At 41.6% G+C, this 22,692-nt stretch overlaps 1 protein-coding gene across 2 annotated transcripts in view; it reads right to left on the bottom strand.

Annotated features, from left to right (window-relative positions):
- The window catches only part of MTA3 (metastasis associated 1 family member 3), a 174,385-nt gene that overhangs the window by 33,627 nt on the left and 118,066 nt on the right, over positions 1-22,692 (bottom strand). For both annotated transcript variants that reach the window (XM_062209343.1, XM_062209342.1), the window contains exons 9-11: positions 14,675-14,863; positions 3,465-3,539; positions 1,598-1,656 (exon numbers count right to left, since the gene is read on the bottom strand). In XM_062209343.1, the coding sequence (XP_062065327.1) occupies positions 1,598-1,656; positions 3,465-3,539; positions 14,675-14,863 (323 nt within the window). The remainder of the gene's footprint in view (positions 1-1,597; positions 1,657-3,464; positions 3,540-14,674; positions 14,864-22,692) is intronic.

Here is a 22,692-nt window from a genome sequence, read left to right as displayed (position 1 = left end):
ACCAAAATAAACTCATCTTTTAATTCCATTTTCCATACACTTTCTGAAGTACTCTTCCATTCCTGATGCCCAAAACCATTTACTTGAAAAACTTCTTCTGTAAGGGGCAGATAGTAAATATTTTAGGTTTTCTGTCAAAAGCACTGAATTCTGCCATTGCGGCATAAAAGCAGAGTTAGAGAATGCATAAGTGAATGACCATGTCTGTGTCTCAATAGAACTTTACTTACAAAAAACATGCAATAGGTCAGATTTGGTCTGCAGACTATAGCTTGCAGGCCCCTGACTGGAGCAAGACTGCCAAGTCAATGCAAAACAGACTAGGAACAATGATCTGCATTACCCGGTTAAACCTGGTTAAGTGTGCTTTTCCTTTGATGGTGCAAGCACCGTGAGGTATAAGAAAGCTGGAATTTTTGCTTTTGAAAAATCTAATACACCTAAGTTGCAACATTATTTCTGGAGAGGTTGCTCTTAATAAATCAGAAATTACTCTGCAGGTGGGACATTACAGTTCTAAATAAAAATGGTGGACTCTATAAATTACATACTTCAAAAATTAAACAACAGTTATTTGTATGATGTAAAAGATTAATATAAAAATCACAATTCATTGCCAGTGAGGTCTCCTGTCCACAAAAACAGCAAACAATGAAACACAGCAAACAAGTGGTTAGGTATAAAAAACTGTACTTAGCTCAAAGAATGGGAAATCTTGGAGAAGCACATGGAAACTTGTAATAAATTTCATTTTAATCTCACTATAGCACTATATTCATGGTACTCAATAAACTAATGTTTTTGAATAATGAATGGTCAAATCCTGAAGACCTCAATTGAGCATAATTCATTTAAGACACAGAATATGGAAACTGGTGTTTATTGTGATATGACAATGGTTTCAAAACCCATAGGATAATAAAAGAATGCCAGACACCTGAAATTATCAAAAATTATAGTATTAGAATAAAGAAAACAATGTAAAATCCTCAATCATGTCAACAACAAACCTCATAAGGGCAATACATGATATCCAAACAAAACCCACTCTGTCATTCAGGAGGAGGGAAATTCCAGCCTGGGGGCTGTATAAAGCCGGCAAAATCATTTGGTCTGGCCCTGCCAAGGCAACTGCAGGCAAGACTCAAAATTCAATATATCTGTAGCAGGCCAATTTTCAAGTTATCATTTTGTATGGCTCAGGAATATTGTTACAACTATCCAAATGGCCCTTGGTTGAAAAAAACTTCCAACCCCTGCAAGGTTTCAAAAGCATTGGATTTCTTAAACACATTGCTTCAAATGATATAGACTTTCATAGATTAGTTTTCTGATACTTTCCCTATAGCTTTGAATAGAAGTACAGTTTGTGGCATTCTCCCTGTGGTTCTTGCGTTAGTTAATTTGGTGTTGCTCTCCCTTGTTCCTTTGTCTAAAAACATCTTTGTAGTAATGTAATACAAAACAAGTCACTTGCTTTACAGAAGAAATGACAAACACAAAGAAATTCAAATTTGACTGACACTGAACAAAATGACATGCCTTATAATAACAGAATGAAGATCATGGCAAATATTTTAAGATTTCTGTTACTTACTAAGTTGGGATATACACTTGTTTCAGCTTACTCTCAGCTTCTGCTGCTTTTAGACGTTTCTAATTTAAAAGATGGATAAAATGTTTTATATGTAATGTCAAATAATTATTACCATTTCATTGTCTTTAAAAATACACAAGAAAAGAAACATTAAGGCATAATTCAAAAATTGCCATTTCAAGAAAAGCTTTCTTTCATATGCATATTCTTCAACTGCAGTAAGAAAAGTCACTGAATTCTGAGACAGAATTGAAGTGTTAACATTTTAGACACAGATTTTAAAAATAGCACAATGAACACCTCAATTCCTCATTCCTCCAGTAGTGAATAAGCAGGACTTTTAAAGTAACATTTTTACTTTTCAAATTTAACTTCTATTTTATTTCTTACTTGCCTTTCTGGGAGGAAAATAACATATAATCTTCACTTTTAGAAGAATATTCAGAGATGATTATTTCCCAAAACCCAAGTAGGAGAAAAGAGCTTGCAGTTGTTCTAAGTAGAATTAAATAAGCATCTACTCTCAAATGTTGGGAGATATGCAGTAAACTTTAAATCTTGGCTGAACTCATTTAAGTTTTTACTGGTATCAATTAGGAACTAAACACAGGAAAAGGAATGGGAAGGAGATTATATAATAAAATCCAGACACTGAGCAATGCAATAGCAAATGCAAATAGGGCAAACAAAACACAGTTAGTGTTCAAAAGTAAGACAAATACAATATAAGGCTGTCTTCCATTTTTCCAAAAAGTAGGAAACAAAAACATTTAGGGGGACAACCTACATTGACATTTTTGGACATACTGTCATTCAAGCTGTCAAATATTGACAATTCACAAATATTGTCAAGGAGGCCATCATCTCCATCACATTTATGGTTGCTTGTTGATTTGAGGAACACAGGTTTCCAGACTCCAAGGTCTTCATTTCTATCTAAGTAGTTTGAAACAAGCATGCTTTTGAATACTATATGATGTTGACTCTGGAAATGATTCAACAAGCCAAGGCCATCTATTCACTATTTATAACCTCAAAAACTCATTATGGTACTTTTTAAAAGTAATCCTTAAAATGTATTTTTATAGCATCCAATATTTGACACTGGGTAACCTGCATACTCCGAAAAAATGTCTCTGTTAAAATATCTGTCTCTGACTTAATGAGTTCTGGCACATGAGCAAGTTAAGAATGTAAAACAAGCATTGACTAATGTCATTTCAGAAACTGTACCTCTCCCCAAAGGCAATACTATTCCAAGTAATTAACTGAGATAGTTGCATGAATTTAGGACATTCGGGAAGGACTCAAATATTAAATAATTCTCCACTTGTAGAGAAAATTTGAGAACAATCTTACATATATTACTAAAACATCAGACTAGTAACACTATAACAATTAAGGTCAAAGACTTAGGGGATATAACCATACCAATGTCATGAAAGACAGTTAGAGGATCTTTTATCTCAAATTATATGTCTGATGGCAACGCTGTAAATGTTGAAATCTTTATTAAAAATAACTTGTTCAAGAAGCTTGTGCTGATGTCACACCTTTGGTACTTCTCATCAGCAACACTCACAGAGGGATAAAGCACGTGTTGTTTACAAGGGGAATGATGCCTCTCTAGAGCTATCCTTCCCTGTCATCTTCCCAAACTATCTGTCACAATGAATGCTGAAGTCAAGGAAATATTAAGATGATGATTTTAAAAATATTTTAAAAATATGAAATCAGGTAGCTTCAAAATGGTCAAAGTTAAAGCAAAGAAAACATTTAAAATTACTACACTGCTAAGAAATATTAAAATAGAAATAGAAAGTTCACAGTAATGGTATCACACAAGTAGCAACATGAAAAAAATCACCTGTTGCACGTATCTGTCAGTAGTTTTCCACATGTAATAATATTCAATGATGCTAGTCAATGATTTCCAAGGCAGCTGGGAAAAAACATTTAACATGATAATGAAAATTCAAATAATAAAACAAGTATCCATTTGAAAGATTCCTTCTAGAAGCAGCATTTGAGAAAACGAACTAATTCTTATCAAGATACCCCAAAAAAGTTACATTCAGTAAGAGACTCTAATACAACACATTTCATTTCTCACTTCCCATTTTATTAAAAATCATGATCCTTACGACTGACAATATTTCTTAACTTACTTAGGAAAGTTATTGCGCTACAGGTAAGGCTGCAGCACAATTTTAGAAATGATATTTAAATAGCTTCAGCCTGAGTTACTTTCACCTCCAAAAATGCCAGCTACAACTGGGTGACATTTGGTCTCTGGTATATTTTTCTCATCTTTTCCAAGTCTATTCCATTTTGACCTATTCTGTTGTAAAGAGAATAAAAACCTGTATCTCTGATAATGAACACAGCCAAGTGTGCTTCCTATTAGAAAAACGGGAAGTTTGCCTTTGCTGCTTTCATTAAGTATTCAGAAACAGTCAAATGAGATTCTTGTCTTGAAACTCCTAACCAAAGAAAAATTTCAGTAAAGGGGAGATCCGTCAGTTATCCAAGAAGCACTACGATGATCTGAATGATTGATAACACAACCTTGAGCCACAGCAGCCGACTGTACGGAGGGCAACTCAGCCCTCTGCCTTCCGCTAAGCTTGCGGTCAGGGCTTCCCTCGCAGTCAGGGCTCTGCTTGTGACCCACGGAAGCAACATCCATGCCAAGCCTATCACCTGCCCCATCAACTCACCTGTTTGGCCTGAAGAGAAAAATGGATTTTAGAGAAGGTTAACTATTTTATGCTTAACTGGGCAGTAACTCTTATGGTAGTTTCATATGCAGTCTGCTTACAAGACCAGATCAGCACAGCGAGCGGCCTATAAACTGAAGCTAAAACAAATAATTTTCTCAAATTCAGCACATTCACCTAATTGAAAGTGTGTGAATTATGGAGTAAGGAGCCTCCAGCAAGACCCCCAGTGACAGTCAGAGCACGGGCCCCTAGGGTTCATAAGTAAGCTAAGAGCTCTCAGCACCTTTTTTTTTTTTTTGAGAAATGAGCACTAGAGTAGGCATTTACCTCAGTGAAACCTGAGAAAAGGTGTGACCAGTAAATTGTGCTTCATTAATCCAAAAGGTGTTAATCAGCGGTGCCCAGCACCACTGCTCTCAGAGAGGAGGTTAAGTCAGGAAGACAGAGGTTAACGATTCCAGTGTGCCTACTGTTGCAGTATCATTTCTCTCTCAACCCTCAACTCCTGGCTTCAGGGGATTTCCATGAAGCAAATTCATTGACAAGGAAAAAGATATGAATGCAAAGGATGACTTTGCATGATAGATCGGCATCAGTCAGAATTGTGCTGCTGCAGCATTTCAACCCCAAGCAGAAGCAGCTCTGAAGCACAAGGAACAGGGGAGAATCCTTTTGGAGGGCAAAACATTCAAGTGAACATCTGGTATACCACTTTGAGTGGAAGGAGAGATGGGCTCTTTCCATTTGTACTCTAGGTGATACAAAATTGGTAAGCAGCAGCACAGCCCTCTTAAGCCTAAGACAAGTGTCACTCACTGATTGACAAGAGTCAAGGGAGAACAGGAACCAAGCAGGACTGGTGGAAGAGGCAATAGAGCTGTGAAGGGATTTCTGCGAAAAAAGCGCCAGCAAAGGCTGAGGCTGCAATCCTGGCTTCATTTCAAAGCAGATAAACCCAGATCCCTAGCCCTCCTGGAGGTTCTATCAGTTATCTAATACACTGTAATACATTTCATTATGCTCAAATATTCAGTCAAATGGCTCACAACCCCAACTATGGCTCGCTGGGTATCCTTCCAACTTCCTTTTAGATCCAGTTCACTTTTCCACATTGTAAGGGCTAGAAAGCCAAATGCTGTGTTTCTAAGACTCCCTTGTAATTTATTTCTGCCACTCTGATGTATGTGTGTGTAAGGACCTAAATACAGAACTGAATTAAGCAGGGATCGAGAAGGTGGTGCACAAAGCATCTGTTTTGCTGAAGCTGAGATGGGAAGCAAAAACTGGTTCTGGATGAAGAGCTCTGTGAGAACTTCTCTGCAGTGTAAGATCTATTGAGGTACAAACAGAATACTGCAAAGAAAAATCCATCAGCATTCCAGGTTCCACATAAAGCATTGGTAAGAATTTGAAATCTGTGGTGTACAAATCACCTCCTATTCACCCAGTGGGAGGGAGGTATCCATTGCCCCATGATAGTACAAAAGAGCTGAACACACAACATGTGAGACATGGTACCTGACATCAAACATAAGGCTATTCCTGCAGTTGTTTTTTTTGTTTGTTTGTTTGTTTAAGATTTACTCATTTATTTGAAAGCCAAAGTTACACAGAGAGAAGAGAGGCAGAGAGAGAGAGGGAGAGGTCTTCCACCCGCTGGCTCACTCTCCAACCAGCTACAACAGCCAGAGCTGCACCGATCTGAAGCCAGGAGCTTCCTCCAGGTCTCCCACATGGGCACAGGGGCCCAAGGACCTGGGCCACCCTCCACTGCCCTCCCGTGCCACAGCAGAGAGCTGGATCGGAAGTGGAGCAGCCAGGTCTTGAACTGGTGCCCACATGGGATGCTGGCGTCCCAGGCCAGGGAATCAACACACTGCGCCACAGTGCTGGCCCCAATACTTGCAGTTTTTAAGTCACAGATACTCACAGCCTGGGGAAAGAGGACACTGAACTCCATGCAGGGCCACATGGGATCTGCACTCAGGAACAGAATGTTCCAGCAGGGGCCATGCACGTGAGACAAAGAAGGAATAAGAGGGTCAGGTGCCCCTGGCTCTTGCAGAAGGTTCCTACAGGACGATGTGAGGCTGCTGGGTGCGGGGACAGAGGAACTCATGGATACAGGCTTTGGAGGCACCCATGTGGTTCAAATATACCATGGCAACATGTAGGATCCTGGCCTTCCCATACACTGAAGTTAGGAGCAGTGAAGACAGCTAGAACAGTGAAACCCAAACCAGTCACAACTGATGAGACAGGCTCAAGCCCTCACACAAACTGCCTGAGAACAGATGAAGCACACTCATTTATGAGGATGAATACTATCTAATCCAATATCTGGTATTGTTCACCAAAGATATTCTGCTTCTAATAAAAAATATAACACACCCCAAAAAAACACTGCCAAATGTCTCATTGTCAAGAAATAATTAATACAACAGAACCCCAATATGAATGGAAATGCTGAAAATGTAAGACAATCTTTACAATAAATGTGGTTAATACATTAAGGGAGTTAGCTGAAAAGGTGGACAACATGTAGGACAGAGATTTCTCAAGAGAGAGAAAAAGTACAGAAAGACGTGAATGCTTAAGAATTAAGTATATCATGCCGGCGCCGTGGCTTAACAGGCTAATCCTCCGCCTTCTAGCACTGGCACACGGGGTTCTAGTCCCGGTCGGGGCGCCGGATTCTATCCCGGTTGCCCCTCTTCCAGGCCAGCTCTCTGCTGTGTCCCAGGAAGGCAGTGGAGGATGGCCCAAGTGCTTGGGCCTTGCACCCGCATGGGAGACCAGGAGAAGCACCTGGCTCCTGGCTTCGGATCAGCACGATGCGCCGGCCACAGCGGCCATTGGAGGGTGAACCCACGGCAAAAAGGAAGACCTATCTCTCTGTCTCTCTCTCTCACTATCCACTCTGCCTGTTTTAAAAAAAAAAAAAAGTATATCAGAAGATTATACAAACTAAAATAGAAAAATGAGTGAAAATTAAAAGGAGCATCCATGAACCAGGGGACAACGTTAAGAGATCATGTGCATAACTGCAGTTCTACACAGAAAGGGGGATGACAAATATTAGAAAAGAAATAGCTGGGGCCAGCGCCGCAGCTCACTAGGCCAATCCTCCGCCTGCGGTGCCGGCACCCCGGGTTCTAGTCCCAGTTGGGGTGCCGGATTCTGTCCTGGTTGCTCCTCTTCCAGTCCAGCTCTCTGCTGTGGTCTGGGAAGGCAGTGGAGGATGGCCCAAGTGCTTGGGTCCTGCATCTGCATGGGAGACCAGGAGAAGCACCTGGCTCCTGGCTTCGGATCAGTGCAGCACGCTGGCCATACCAGCCATTTGGAGGGTGAACCATCGGAAGGAAGACCTTTCTCTCTGTCTCTCTTAAACTGTCTAATTCTGCCTGCCGAAGAGAAGAGAAGAGAAGAGAAGAGAAGAGAAGAGAAGAGAAGAGAAGAGAAGAGAAGAGAAGAGGCTAGAGCTGGCACTGTGGCACAGCGAGATAGGCTACCATCTTCAGTGCTGGCTGTTCCACTTCCAATCCAGCTCCCTGCTAACACACCTGGGAAAGCAGAGAAAGATGGCCCAAGTCCTTGGGCCCCTGTACCAACAAGGGAGACCCAGATGAAACTCTGGGTTCCTGGCTTCAGTCCACCCAGCCTTAGCCATTGCAGCCATTTGAGGAGTGAACCAGCAAATGGAAGATTTCACTCTCTGTTTCTCCCTCCCTCTCTGTAAGTCTTATCATTCATATAAATAAATATATAAATAATTTTAAAAGAAAAAGAAATGGCTAAGAATTATCCAAGATTAATAGAAAACAATAAGTCACAGTTACACAGTTCAGAGAACAAGTAGAATCGTTACAAAGAAAACACGCTTCAGTACACTGAAGTAACAAAAATGATAAAAGTCAAAAGACAAAACTGAAGGCAAAGAAAAAGCAGCACTACATCACAGAAACTCCCCAGCTAAAACTATATACACAAGATATAGAGAAGCAGCTTACAAGTATCAAAAAGAAAAAAAGTAGATTCTATAAAGAATGAAATATCTTTCCAAGAGAGACAGTAAAAAAATTTTCAGACCAAAAAGGATTGAATTTATTGGCAAAGTGTACTACCAATAAATACTTGCATTGGAAGGAAAGTTTCCAATAAAAAATGAAAACTTCAACCTTAAGAAGGTAGTAGGAAAAGGAAAGCAATTAGGTCCAACAAAATGTGCAGGAAGGAAATAATAAAAATATAAGTAGAAATCAATGAAATAGAATATAGAAGGGGGAAAAAAAATCAATCAAGCCAAAAGCTAGCTCTTGGCTAGGTTCAATAAAATTGATAAACTCTCAGCCAGACTAATCAGAAAAAAAGGAAGATACAAATTATTAGTATTGGGAATAAGAGAGCAGACATAGCTCCAAATTCATCCAGAGACATTAAAAAGATAATAACATTATGAACTCATATTATGAACAACTTTGTCAATAAACTAAACAAGATAAAATGGACAGAGCCTTTAGAAGACACAAACTCCCAAAGCTCATGCAATAAAGAGATAACAAAAGATCTGTTAATAAAATTACTTCATAGCTTAATAACCTTCCAAGAAAACAGATGACTTCATTACTATTTAAGGAATAATTCTATGCAAACAGTTCCAGACACTAGTTAAAAGTGAATACTTCCGTACTCAATTCTATAAAGCCAGCATTCACCTGGGATATTTGCAAAACCAAGTAGGTGTTTGATGCAGCAGTAAGCCATCACTTGGGGACAGCTGTCTCCCATTTCAGGGTGCCTGGGCTCAAGTCCTGGCTCTGCTTCTGATTCCAACTTCCTGCTAATGCACATCCTAGGAGGCAGCAGACAATGGCTCAAGTACTTGGGTCCCCACCACCCACTGAATTCCTGGCTGGTGGTCTCAGCCTCCTCTATCACTGGTTATTGTAGGTATTTGAATACGGAACCAACAAATGAAGACCTCTTACCCCTCACCCCGTCTATCCAATAAAATAAAAATGTAAAGAAAAAAGAAAACATCTGCTAAAAAAAAAAGATACAGGAAAAACTAAAGGTCAATACTGCTTATTCACATACGTGCATACTTCAGAACAGGTCTTACACGATAAACACAACATTTTTATTGTAAATGTGTAACAGACTTTTTAAAAAGATGTAAAAATCCCTAAAAATATACTGGCAAATCTGGTACTGCATTAAAGAAACAAACCTCATGACCAGGTGCAACTGATAGCCAAGAACACAGGCTGGTTCAACAATCAAAACTTCTTGGCGGTGGGGACGGTGGAATAAGGTCATGTGGGTACTGGTTCATGTCCTGGCTGCTACGCTTCCTATCCAGCTCCCTGCTGATTGCCTGGGAAAAGCAGTGGAGGATAGCCCAGGTGCTAGAGTCTTTGCTATCCACACGAAAGACCCGGAAGAAGCTCCTGGCTCCTGGCCTCAGCCTGGCTCAGCCTCAGGCACTGGGGTCATTTTGGGGAGTGAACCAGTGGATGGAAGATCCATCTCTGTGTGTGTGTGTGTGTAACTCTTTCAAATAAATAAATAAATCTTTAAAAAAATTTTTATTCAGCCAGAGAAGTGTCAGCACTAAAACAGTTTTAATATTACCATGTTAAATTCTTTATCTAAAATGCTTGGACCAAAAGTGTTTCAGATGTAGGAGTTCTTCAGATTTTAGAATATGTGGGAAGATTTTTTATTGAGCATCAATAAAATCTATTGAGCATCAATAAAAAATTTATTGAGCATCAATAAAATCTAAAACAAGCAGACAAATACAACATGTATAAGCGTTCTTCAAAAAGTTCATGGGAAAATAGTATTAAAAGGCAAGTTTGGGGCTGGCACTGTGGCGTAGCAGGTAAAGCCGACGCCTGCAGTGCTGGCATCCCATATAGGAAATGGTTCGTGTCCTGGCTGCTCCACTTCCGATCCAGCTCTCTGCTATGGCCTGGGAAAGCAGTAGAAGATGGCCCAAGTCCTTGGGCCCCTGCACCTGTGTGGGAGACCTGGAGGAGACTCCTGGCTCCTGGCTTCAAATCGGCTCCTCTGGAAGTTGTAGACACTTGGGGAGTAAACCAGCGGATGGAAGATCTCTCTTTCTCTCTGCCTTTCTAACTCAGCATTTCAAATAAATAAATTAAAGCTTTTTTTTTTTTTTTTAAAAAAAGGAAAGTTTACTTTAGTGCCAAAAAATTCTGAAATTCATGAAGACTTTTCAAGATGCATTTACCATGACGTTTGTGAAGGTTCCTCACATTAAGTTTTGTACTAAATTTACATATTACTTTCACAAATATGGGGGGAAGGAAGGGGCTAACAAGCTTAAAAAACACCCACTACTATAAAGAACACAAGAGCAGTTAAACCTCTGACATTCAATCCTGGTTACTTCAAGGTTTCTCACACTGGTGGACAATTTCAGCCTCTAAAATACAACAAACTGAATCTAGATTGGCACATCTTAACATGCATTCTGACCACATTCTAGTGTACACTGACGAGTTAGAATCCACATTCTCCAGACTTCCTTGTCTGGAATCTTAAGACTGTTTATAATTTAGGGTGCACATAGATGCACTAGCAAGGGAAAATGGATTTGGTGCAAAAACCAACCAACCAACCAACCAAACAAAAAGCACCTCTGCCCATGGGCATAACAATAACAGCAGAAACTGTTTTGGAGACAAAGGTTGAGCGCTGGGTTTTCTGTTCATTTGTTTTTATGTTTAGTTTAGTTAGATAGTTGAAAGGCAGAGTGACAGAGAGAGGGGACAAGCAGGAATTACATCCAGGTCTCCCATGTGGGTGGCATGGGACTAATCGCATTGGTCACCACCTCTGGCCTCCCAAACATTAGCAGGAAGATGTATTGGAAGTGGAGCAGTCAAAACTCTACGCACTCCAATGTGAGATGTGGGTGTCCCAAATGGTGGATTATCTGTTGCACCCAATGCCTGCCTTGAATGGGAGACTTCTAATTCTAAAGGTAGCTTTCTAATTTTGCTCTCATCACATGAAGGACTACGGTATCCCTAGTCAGACCGTTCTTCTACTTCTTTTTATTTTTTTATGATTTATTTATTTATATATTTAAAAGGCAGAATGACAGACAGAGGGAGAAAGATCTCCATCCACTGATTCATTCCCCATATGACAACAACAGCCAGGGTGGCGCCAGGCTGAAGTCAGGAGTTGGGAACTCGACCCAGGTCTCCCATATGGGTGGTAGGGGACCAAGTACTTGAGTCATCAACTGCTGCTTTCTGCTTTCCCAGACATATTAACAGGAAGCTGGATAAGAACTGGAGTAGCCAGGACTCAGGACCAGTATCATGCTAAAATGGGATGCCAGCGTTAAAAGTGGCAGCATAACCCACTGTACCACAGCTCTCGCCCCGGATAGCCAATTCTGAAACAAGGCTTTCAGAGTCATTCTTGGAAGACCAGTCTAAATTGTTTCTGTACCTTTTTTAATATTAAATGTTTCAATAAGCTTTCTATTCCAACAAGCTAGAACAAAACCAAAGGGGCTGGGTAGGTGCTGTGGCACAGGTGTAAAAGCCCCTACCTACAGTGCCAGCATCCCATATGGGCACCAGTTCAAGTCCCGGCTGCTTCACTTCTGATCCAGTTCTCTGCTATGGCCTGGGAAAGCAGCAGAAGATGGCCCAAGTCCTTGGGCCACTGCACCTGTGTGGGAGACCCGGAAGAAGCTCCTGGCTTCGGATTGGCGCAGCTCCAGCCATTGCAGCCAACTGGGGAGTGAACCAGCAGATGGAAGATCTCTCCCTCTCTGTCTCTACCTCTCTCTGTAACTCTTTCCAATAAATAAAAATAAAAAAAAAAAAAGGTGGGAGCTGGCACTGTGGCACAGTAGGTTAAGCCTCTGCCTGCAGCACTGACAACCCATATGGGCACCAGTTTGAGTCCCTGCTGCTCCTGGCTCTGGATCAACCCAGCTCTGGCCATTGCAGCTACTTGGGGAATGAACCAACAGATGGAAGCCTCCTCTAACTCTGCCTCTCAACAAAATCTTAAAAAAAAAAAAAAGCGCAAAACTAATATATGCCATGCTACATATTTATAGGAATTCTGTTAGTTCATGAAGGCAATTTAAAAAACCATCCAACAACATTAAAACTTTTATATAAATTTTCATATAGTGGTTTTATTTCATATCAACACCACCCTCTATGTCCAGGTATACTGCATCAACCTAACACTGTTTAGAGTTATCTGCCGGTCCTGTATTAAGTGCCTAAAAGTACTGTCTGCAACTGTCATAGCAGTTCTATACATGGCCATCTGCTGATTCATCCCTGTACCTTCAGAGGTCCAACCAAAATGCCAGTAACCCCTTCAAGTCTCTCCAGATTTGACTAGCACATTAATCCTTATCAATACTGCCAAAAGACTTGTTTCTCCTGTGGCAGAAATAATTATATTGCCTTTACTTGGGTATATGTGAATATTTTTCAACCTCTTGATCCTGACTATGAACTAATGCCTGTTGCGTTGCCTGTTGCCTAACTGAGTGTCTGGCCATCCTCCGCTGCTTTCCTACGTGCATCAGTAGGGAGCTGCCAGGACTCGCACCAGTGCCTGGGTGCCGGTGTCACAAGCAGCAGCTTAAACTGCTATGCCACAATGCTGGTGGCCTCTGTTCTTGCAATTTCTATGTAGTGATATAGCTGCTATTAGTAACACTGAAGTATTATGTTATTCCAACCATGTGAAGCTAAATACAACCTGGTTCCAGACCCAACTAATCCACTTCTGATCCAGCTCTTTGCTATGGCCTGGGAAAGCAGAAGACTGCTCAAGTCCTTGGGCCTCTGCACCCATGTGGGAGACCTGGAGGAAGCTCCTGGCTCCTGGCTTCGGATGGGCGCAGCTCTGGCTGTTGCAGCCATCTGGGGAGTAAACCAACATATAGACAACCTCTTTCTCCCTACCTCTACCTCTCTGTAACTCTGCCTTTCAAATAAATAAATAAATCTTTAAAGAAAAATTAGAAAAGATACAAGATAAAAGGCAGGATATTTGGCTCCTATCAAATACGTGATACTCTATAACGATACTGCTTTCATAATTTAAAATAAAGTATAACTTCTATTTATGAACTTCTGAAACAGATATTTCCCAATTTCAAAGAGATTGTAAACTTAACTAAAGACAGAGAGACTATTAATACAAAGGCAAAAGGAAATACAATTACCTAGAATATAAAATCTAAAGCAAAAAGTGGATCCTCAGTGCCATTACCACGTGTATGCCCACACATACAAACACATAACAAGTAACCGAGTGTGAAGATGGCCATGTTAATTTAATTGTGGAAACCACAATTAAATAATATAATATATACAGTATAATTATATAACATAATAAATCACAATCTGAGTGTTTTAAGTCACACTGTATATTCCAAATACATACATTTTTTTGTCAATTACATCTCAATAAAGATGAGGAGAAAAAAAGTTTAATTTAAATATGTAAGTGAAATTCTGTATGTCATTAAGAAGAGTCAACAATCAAAAATCCAGGGCCAGCCCCATGGCCCAGTAGGTTAATCCTCCACCTGCGGTGCTGGCATCCCATATGGGTGCCAGTTCTAGACCTGGATGCTCCACTTTCAATCCAGCTCTCTGCTGTGGCCTGGGAAAGCAGTGGAAAATGGCCCAACTCCTTGGGCCCTTGCACCCACATGGAGACCGAGAAGAAGCACTGGCTCCTGACTTCAGATCAGCACAGCTCCAGCCACTGCAGCCATTTGGAGAATGAACCAACAGAAGGAAGATCTTTCTCTCTATCTCTCCCTCTGTCTATAACTCTACCTCTCAAATAAATATATAAAATATTTAAAACAAAATTAAAAACCCATTAAGTCAATTACACTATGCTTCACAGAGTTTATTTCCATATTAAAAGTCTACATCAAATTCAGACTCAACAATTGGTAAAACAACTAGAAAAATATGGAAGGCTTACAGGACAGCAATGAGGCTAAGGAGAGAGATCAGAGATGTATACAGAAAGTGGTAAGAAGAGCTGTCCACGTTTAGGTCCTGAAACGCCCAGAGAGGTCATGACTGTAAATTCACACTGCCAAAGTTTGCAGCAAAATCTCAGGTTCCTGACCTACATATTAAAACTAATCCTAAGAACAAGCGTCAATTTTTTCCCTCTGCAAGACTGGCCTTCATTCTACATTGAACAGATAAAAATTATTATGTCCCAGGCTCCCTAAATGCATACTGTAAAGGCTATATTATTTCCAAATCAAAATATTCTCACACCGACATTATTTTAATTTACTTACAAAGTCTTGACGTATGTCATTGAAGTCTTTCCCGTATTTTTCCAGTGCCTCTTCAAATAAGCTAGCTTCAGAGGCCGACCATTCTTCCATTTCATCTCTGCATAAAACAGGTCCTCCAAGTGGTACTAAGACACTAATGGCACTGCTTAAATCATAGCCGTGTCTATACAACGTATCCATAGCGTGAAACTGCAGAAAAGAGAGAAAACATCAACCAGACTGCAGATTGGCTACATTATTTAAGAACAGAAATATTAAAGTGCACAATGCAGGGCTGGCATTGTAGCATAGCAGGTAAAGCCACCACCTGGAACACCAGCATCGCATATGGGCACCAACTGGACTCCAAGCTGCTCCACTTCAGATCCAGCTCTCTGCTAATGTGCCTGGGGAAGCAGTGGAAGATGGTCCAAGTGACAGGGCCCCCGCATCCACATGGGAGACCTGGAAGAAGCTCCTGGCTCCTGGCTTTGGATCAGCCCAGCTCTGGCCATTGCAGCAAATTTGGGGAGTCAACCAGTGGATGGAAAACCTCTCTGTTTGTAAACTCTACCTCTCAAATAAAATAAATCTTAGGGAAAAAAAGGTATTAATTTGACTGAGAATTTGCAAGAACAGGAATATATGAGCAGGCTTGCTTGGCAATAGCTAGGATGGTGTAGGTTTCCTATATATCTCAGGGCGAGTGACTTGCATAGTAAACTGAAAGGAAAAAAGCTACATTGGAACAAATAATCAGCTTTTTGCAAAAGTACTTCAGGTAGAAATTACTTAAAAAGTATTTTCCATCAATCAGAAAAATGAATAAACTAGGTTTCAAAATACCAAAATTAATTTTTGTATTGTGATGGTTTCGCTCCTGGAGAGAAGAGATTCACAACATGCATGCACCTGGTATGTTAGTAGGAAAATCACAAAACAGTTTTGTGATTGGTTCTGCCCAGATAAAGAAAAGGACATGGAAAAGGACATGGGAGGGGCACGGATTTGGCTAGCTAACTGATCAACTCTTGTCCAAATGACAACTAGTTTTTGACTTCCCTCCTCCTGTCCAGACTTCATAACACATGAATGCCAAATCTTGCATCCTTTGTTGAGTTTATTTATTTGTATTTATTTGAAAGGCAGAACAACAGAGAGGGAGGAGAGCAAAGAGGAGAAACTTTCTACCCACTGGTTCACTCCCAAAATGTCTGCAACAGCCAGGGCTAGGCCAGGGCAAAGCCAGGAGCCTGGAACTCAACTTGGGCCTTCAACATGGAATGGAGGGACCCAAGCCATCAACTGCTGCCTCCCAGGGTATGCATTAACAGCAAGTTGTATGGGAAATGGAGGTACCCTGCAACAGTAGGTCTCTTCTGGTACAAGAGCACAAAATAAAGTCAGTATCAACGAACACTCTTAGTAGTATGAAAGACAAAAAGTAATTCACAAAAGTATGCACTAAACATTATTATTGCATCAAATTGAGAAGTTTTGTACTTCAAAAGAAATAGTCAGGAAAGTGAATAGGCAACCGACAGAATGGGAAAAAATATTTGCAAACTATGCAACAGATAAAGGGTTGATAACCAGAATCTACAAAGAAATTAAGAAACTCCACAACATCAAAACAAACAACCCACTAAACAGATGGGCCAAGGACCTCAATAGACATTTTTCCAAAGAGGAAATCCAAATGGCCAACAGACACATAAAAAAATGTTCAAGATCACTAGCAATCAGGGAAATGCAAATCAAAACCACAATGAGGTTTCACCTCACCCCGGTGAGAATGGCTCACATCCAGAAATCTACCAACAATAGATGCTGGAGAGGATGTGGGGAAAAAGGGACACTAACCCACTGTTGGTGGGAATGCAAACTGGGTAAGCCACTATGGAAGTCAGTCTGGAGATTCCTCAGAAACCTGAATATAACCCTACCATACAACCCAGCAATACCACTCCTTGGAATTTACCCAAAGGAAATTAAATTGGCAAATAAAAAAGCTGTCTGCACATTAATGTTTATTGCAACTCAATTCACAATAGCTAAGACCTGGGACCAACCCAAATGCCCATTAACAGTAGACTGGATAAAGAAACTATGGGACATGTATTCTATAGAATACTATACAGCAGTCAAAAACAATGAAATCCAGTCATTTGCAACAAGATGGAGGAATCTGGAAAACATTATGCTGAGTGAATTAAGGCAGTCCCAAAGGGACAAATATCATATGTTCTCCCTGATTGGCGACAACTAACTGAGCACCAAGGGGGAAACCTGTTGAAGTGAAATGGACACTATGAGAAACAGTGACTTGATCAGCCCTTGTCCTGACTGTTGATGTACAATGTAATACTTTATCCCTTTTAGTATTTTTTTTTTGTTCTAGTACTATTGGTTGAACTCTGTAATTAACACACAATTAATCTTAGGTGTTTAAATTTTAACTGAAAAGTGATCCCTGTTAAAAATAAGAGTTGGAATGAGAGAGGGAGGAGATGTACAATTTGGGACATGCTCAATCGGACTTGCCCCAAATGGTGGAGTTAGAAACATGTTCAGGAGGCCGGCGCCATGGCTCAACAGGCTAATCCTCCACCTAGTGGCGCCGGCACACCGGGTTCTAGTCCCTGTCAGGGCAACGGATTCTGTCCCAGTTGCCCCTCTTCCAGGCCAGCTCTCTGCTATGGCCTGGGAGTGCAGTGGAGGATGGACCAAGTGCTTGGACCTTGCACCCCATGGGAGACCAGAACAAGCACCTGGCTTTTGCCTTCGGATCAGCGCAGTGAGCCGGCCGCAGCACACCGGCCACGGCGGCCACTGGAGGGTGAACCAACGGCAAAGGAAGACCTTTCTCTCTGTCTCTCTCTCTCTCACTGTCCACTCTGCCTGTCAAAAATAAATAAATAAATGAATAAAAAGAAACATGCCAGGGAATTCCAATACAATCCCATCAAGGTGGCATGTACCAATGCCATCTCACTAGTCCAAGTGATCAATTTCAGTTCACAATTGATCACACTGATAGGTCTAAGAGTCAAAGGGATCACACAAACAAGACTAGTGTCTGCGAATACTAACTGATAGAATCAAAAGGGGAGAGAACGATCCAACATGGGAAGCAGATGGCAGATGTCCTAAACAGCACTCTGGCCTCAGAATCAGCCCTTAAGGCAGTCGGATCTGGCTGAAGAGCCCATGAGAGTATTTTAGGCATGGAAAGCCAAGACACTCTGGGAAAAAAAAAAAAAAAAAAAAAAGAAGACCTAAATGAAAGATCTATGCGAGTGAGATCCCAGTGGAAAGAACGGGGCCATCAAAGAAGGAGGTACCTTTCTCTGAAGGGAGGAGAGAACTTCCACTTTGACTATGACCCTGTTGGAATAAAGATCGAAGTCGGCAAACTCAAAAGGCTTCCATAGCCTTGGCAACTCATGACTAGAGCCTAGGGAGATTACTGACACCATAAACAAGAGTGTCAAATTGTTAAGTCAACAACAGGAGTCATTGTGTACTTACTCCTAATGTGGGATCTCTGTCCTTAATATGTTGTCCAATGTGAATTAATGCTATAGCTAGTACTGAAACAGTATTTTACACTTTGTGCTTCTGTGTGGGTGCAAACTGATGAAATCTTTACTTAGCATATACTAAATCGATCTTCTGTATATAAAGATAATTGAAAATGAATCTTGATGTGAATGTAATGGGAGAGGGAGATGGGAGGGGTGCGAGTGGGAGGGAAATTATGGGGGGAGGGGAGCCATTGTAATCCATAAACTGTACTTTGGAAATTTATATTTACTAAATAAAAGTTTAAAAAAATAATAACTTAAAAAGAAAAAAAAAGTATGCACTAAACATTATTTACAGGGCCAATGCTGTGGCACAGTAGGCTGGGTCTCTGGCTGCCAGCATCCTGGTTAGTGCTCCGGCTGCTCTATTTCAGATCCTGCTCTCTACTTGTGCCCTGGGAAAAGAGTGGAAGATGGTCCAAGTCCTTGGACCCCTGCACCCATGTGGGAGACCCAGAAGAAGCTCCTGGCACCTGGCTTCAGATTAGCCCAGCTTCGGCCATTGCAACCATTTTGGGAGTGAATCAGCAGATGGAAGACCTTTCTCTCTGTATGCAATTCTGCCTCTCAATAAAAATACATAAATCTTAAAAAAAAAAAAAATATTTACCCTGTTATACAGTAACTAAGACACTAACTATACCAATGTGCAAACATACCTAAAGGCAGTATTTAGAATAGGTGAACATGTTTAGGTACATAATGCTTCAACAAGGGTTGACATCTCACTTAAAATAAATCATTGCAGTTCACAAAAACAAAAGCAAGTATAGATTTCGTTATCAATTTCCTAATTCTAATCACAACTGTCTTTTGCTATCTTTGTCACACTGTGGAACAGTAAATTTTCTCAGCCTTCTGCACCAGGGTTTGCAGAAATGTTAGAACTGATCTTGATTTTATACTCTGTAATATTCAAAAACAATTAAACTCTCCCTCTTCAGCTAACTTCACTGAACACACGTTGCAGTCTCGTTTTAGTATTTACTTTCATATACTCTTACATAATCTCTGAATTGATCTAAGAAAATGAAAATAAAAACCAATTATTTTTAGGGGTCTCTCTCTCTTTTTTTTTTTTTTTTTTTTTTTTTTGGACAGGCAGAGTGGATAGTGAGAGAGAGAGAAAGGTCTTCCTTTTTTTGCCGTTGGTTCACCCTCCAATGGCCGCTGCGGCCGGCGCATCTCGCTGATCCGAAGCCAGGAGCCAGCTGCTTCTGGTCTCCCATGCAGGTGCAGGGCCCAAGCATTTGGGCCATCCTCCACTGCCTTCCCGGGCCATAGCAGAGAGCTGGCCTGGAAGAGGGGCAACCAGGATAGAATCCGGTGCCCCAACCGGGACTAGAACCCAGTGTGCCGGCGCCGCAAGGCGGAGGATTAGCCTGTTAAGCCACGGTGCCGGCCAGGGGTCTCTTTTTTAAATTTTTTTTTATTTGACAGATAGAGTTAGACAGTGAGAGAGAGAGAGAGACAGAGAGAGAGGGATCCCTTCCATTGGTTCACCCCCCCAAATGGCTGCTATGGCTGGAACTACACCGCGAAGCCAGGAGCCAGGTGCTTCTTCCTGGTCTCCCACCTGGGTGCAGGCACCCAAGCACTTGGGCCATCCTCCACTGCCTTCCCGGGCCACAGCAGAGAGCTGGACTGGAAGAGGAGCAACCGGGACTAGAACCTGGCACCCATATGGGATGCCAGCACTGCAGGTGGAGGATTAACCAAGTGAGCCACAGCACCAGCCCCTAGGGGTCTCTTAACAATAGGAGTACACAAGGTATCCTTAAAATGTTCATGGAAAATGTCTATTATGAAAAACTACGCATGGATTTCTTTCTTTTTCTTTTCTTTTTTTTTTTTTTGCGCCAAATCAAGGTTTTTTTTTTGTTTTGTTTTTTGTTTTTTGACAGGCAGAGTGGACAGTGAGAGAGAGAGACAGAGAGAAAGGTCTTCCTTTGCCGTTGGTTCACCCTCCAATGGCCGCTGCGGCCAGCGCATCTCGCTGATCCGAAGCCAGGAGCCAGGTGCTTCTCCTGGTCTCCCATGCGGGTGCAGGGCCCAAGCACTTGGGCCATCCTCCACTGCCTTCCCGGGCCATAGCAGAGAGCTGGCCTGGAAGAGGGGCAACCGGAACAGAATCCGGCACCCTGACCGGGACTAGAACCCGGTGTGCTGGCGCCGCAAGGCGGAGGGTTAGCCTGTTAAGCCACGGCGCCAGCCCCAAATCAAGTTTTACTAACTATACTAACTAGGCTATGCCATTTGGAAGCAACTATCAAAACACCATGAACTCTGTTAAAACAGAATCAAGAACAAACATAACAATGATGATTAAGGTTGAGTGGAACAACGGTGAATCACTGATGTTTTACAAAATGTTTATGGGGACAATGTTGCGAAGACATCAAGAATTTAAAGATGGGGGCCGGCGCTGTGGCGTAGTGGGTAAAGCCGTCGCCTGCAATGCCAGCATCCCATATGGGTGCCAGTTCAAGACCCAGCTGCTCTACTTCCGATCCAGCTCTCTGCTATGGCTGGGAAAGTGGTAGAAGATGGCCCAACTCCTTGGGCCCTTGCACCCACGTGGGAGATCCAGAAGAAGCTCCTGGCTCCTGGCTTTGGATCAGCTCAGCTCAGGCTGTTGTGGCCAACTGGGAGTGAACCAGCAGATGGAAGATCTCTCTCTCTCTCTCTCTCTGCCACTACTCTCTGTTTAACTCTTTCTAGTAAAATAAATAAATCTTTAAAAAATTTAAAGAATTTAAAGATGAATAACTCATTTTAAGAAAGAACTAGACAATGCTGAAGATGAAGCTTGCAGCAGTAGACCATACACATCAATTAGTGAGGAAAAAAATTTAAACTCTTTTGCACCCAATGAAGAAGACTGACAGTTAACAGTAGAAGCAACAGGCCATATCATACAATGTTCATTGTGGTGCACCAGGTTAAGCCACTGCATCACATATGAGTGCTGGTTTGAGTCCTGGCTGCTTCACTTCCGATCTAGCTCTGTTATGGCCTGGGAACACACTGGAAGATGACCCAAGTGCTTGGGCCCCTGCATCCATGTGGGAGACCTGGAAGAAGTTCCTGGCTCCTGACTTCGGATCAGTGGCGCTCTGGCCATTGCAGCCATCTGGGGAGGAAACCAGCAGATGGAAGACCTCTCTCTCTCTGCCTTTCAAATAATAAATCTTTAAAAAAAAAAAAAAAAGATATTTTCCCTGGACTACTCCAAGTGGTTAAAAAAAAATAAGCTCAAGTGTTTGGTAATAATAATAGATGGAAATAAAAAGGAGAGCATGTTCCAACATGGGAAGCAGTATACACAGCAGACTCAAAGAATGACAATTGCTTAAAATAGCACTCAGACCTCAGAATCAGCCCTTAAGTCGTTCTGGTCTGGCTGAAAAGCCGATAAAAACATATCAGGCATGGAAAGCCAAGACACTGTGGCCAAAAAAAAGTCCTATCTGAAGGATCCCTGTGAAACCCCAGTGGAAAGAAGTGGTCATCAAAGAAGGATGTACTTCTCTCTGAAGGGAGGAGAAACTTCCACTTTGCTTATAGCCTTGTCTAAATACTGACAGAGATTGTGGATTCAAAAGGCTTCAATAGCCTTGGAAGCTCATGTCAAGAGCCTCAGGTGATCACTATGTCCTACAGAAGCATGTTAATTGTTAAATTAACAACAGGAGTCACTGTGCACTTATTTCCCATGCAGGACTTCTGTCTTCAATAAGTTGTATTATCAGAATTAACTGTAAAACTTGTTCTCACTGTGGTGTGTGTGTGTGTGTGTATGTATGTATGTATATGTGTGCAAAAATTGTTGAAATCCTTATTTAGTATAGAGTTGGTCTTCTGTGTATAAAGTTAATTGAAAAAGAATCTTAATAGAGAATGGGAGTGGGAATGGGAGAGGGAGATGAAGGTGGGATGGGAGTGTGGGTGTGGAGAGTGAGTATGGTGGAAAAATCATTATATTCCTAAAGTTGTACTTATAAAATTTGTGCTCATTAAATAAAAGGCTTTGGGGGCGGGGGGGTGGGAGGGCTAAGTAACTGAGCCATCAACTGCTGCCTCCCAGGGTGCACATTAGCAGGAAGCTGGAATCAGAAGCAGAGCTGGGACCCAAACTCGGGTACTCCAATATGGGATGCAGGATCCCAAGCAGTGTCTCACTGGTGTGCCAAGCAAATAATAAATGCCTGCCCCATCTATTCTATGATCTTTTTTTTTTTTTAATGATTAATTTATTTTATCTGAAAGGCAGAGTTAGAGAGGCAGAGAGGCTGCAATGTCTGGAGCTTCAACAATCTGAAGCCAGGAGCCTGCAGATTCTTCTAGATCTCCCACGTGGGTGCAGGGGTCCAAGGAATTGGGCCATCTCCCAGGCCATACCAGAGAGCTGGATTGGAAGCAGAGCAGCTGGGACTCAAACCAGTGCCCATA

This window comes from Lepus europaeus, chromosome 13 (genome assembly GCF_033115175.1).
Source record: "Lepus europaeus isolate LE1 chromosome 13, mLepTim1.pri, whole genome shotgun sequence".
In the NCBI taxonomy this organism is placed as follows: Eukaryota; Metazoa; Chordata; class Mammalia; order Lagomorpha; family Leporidae; genus Lepus; species Lepus europaeus.
Note: the sequence above shows the minus strand (reverse complement) of the source record. Positions and strands in the feature narration are given on the sequence as shown.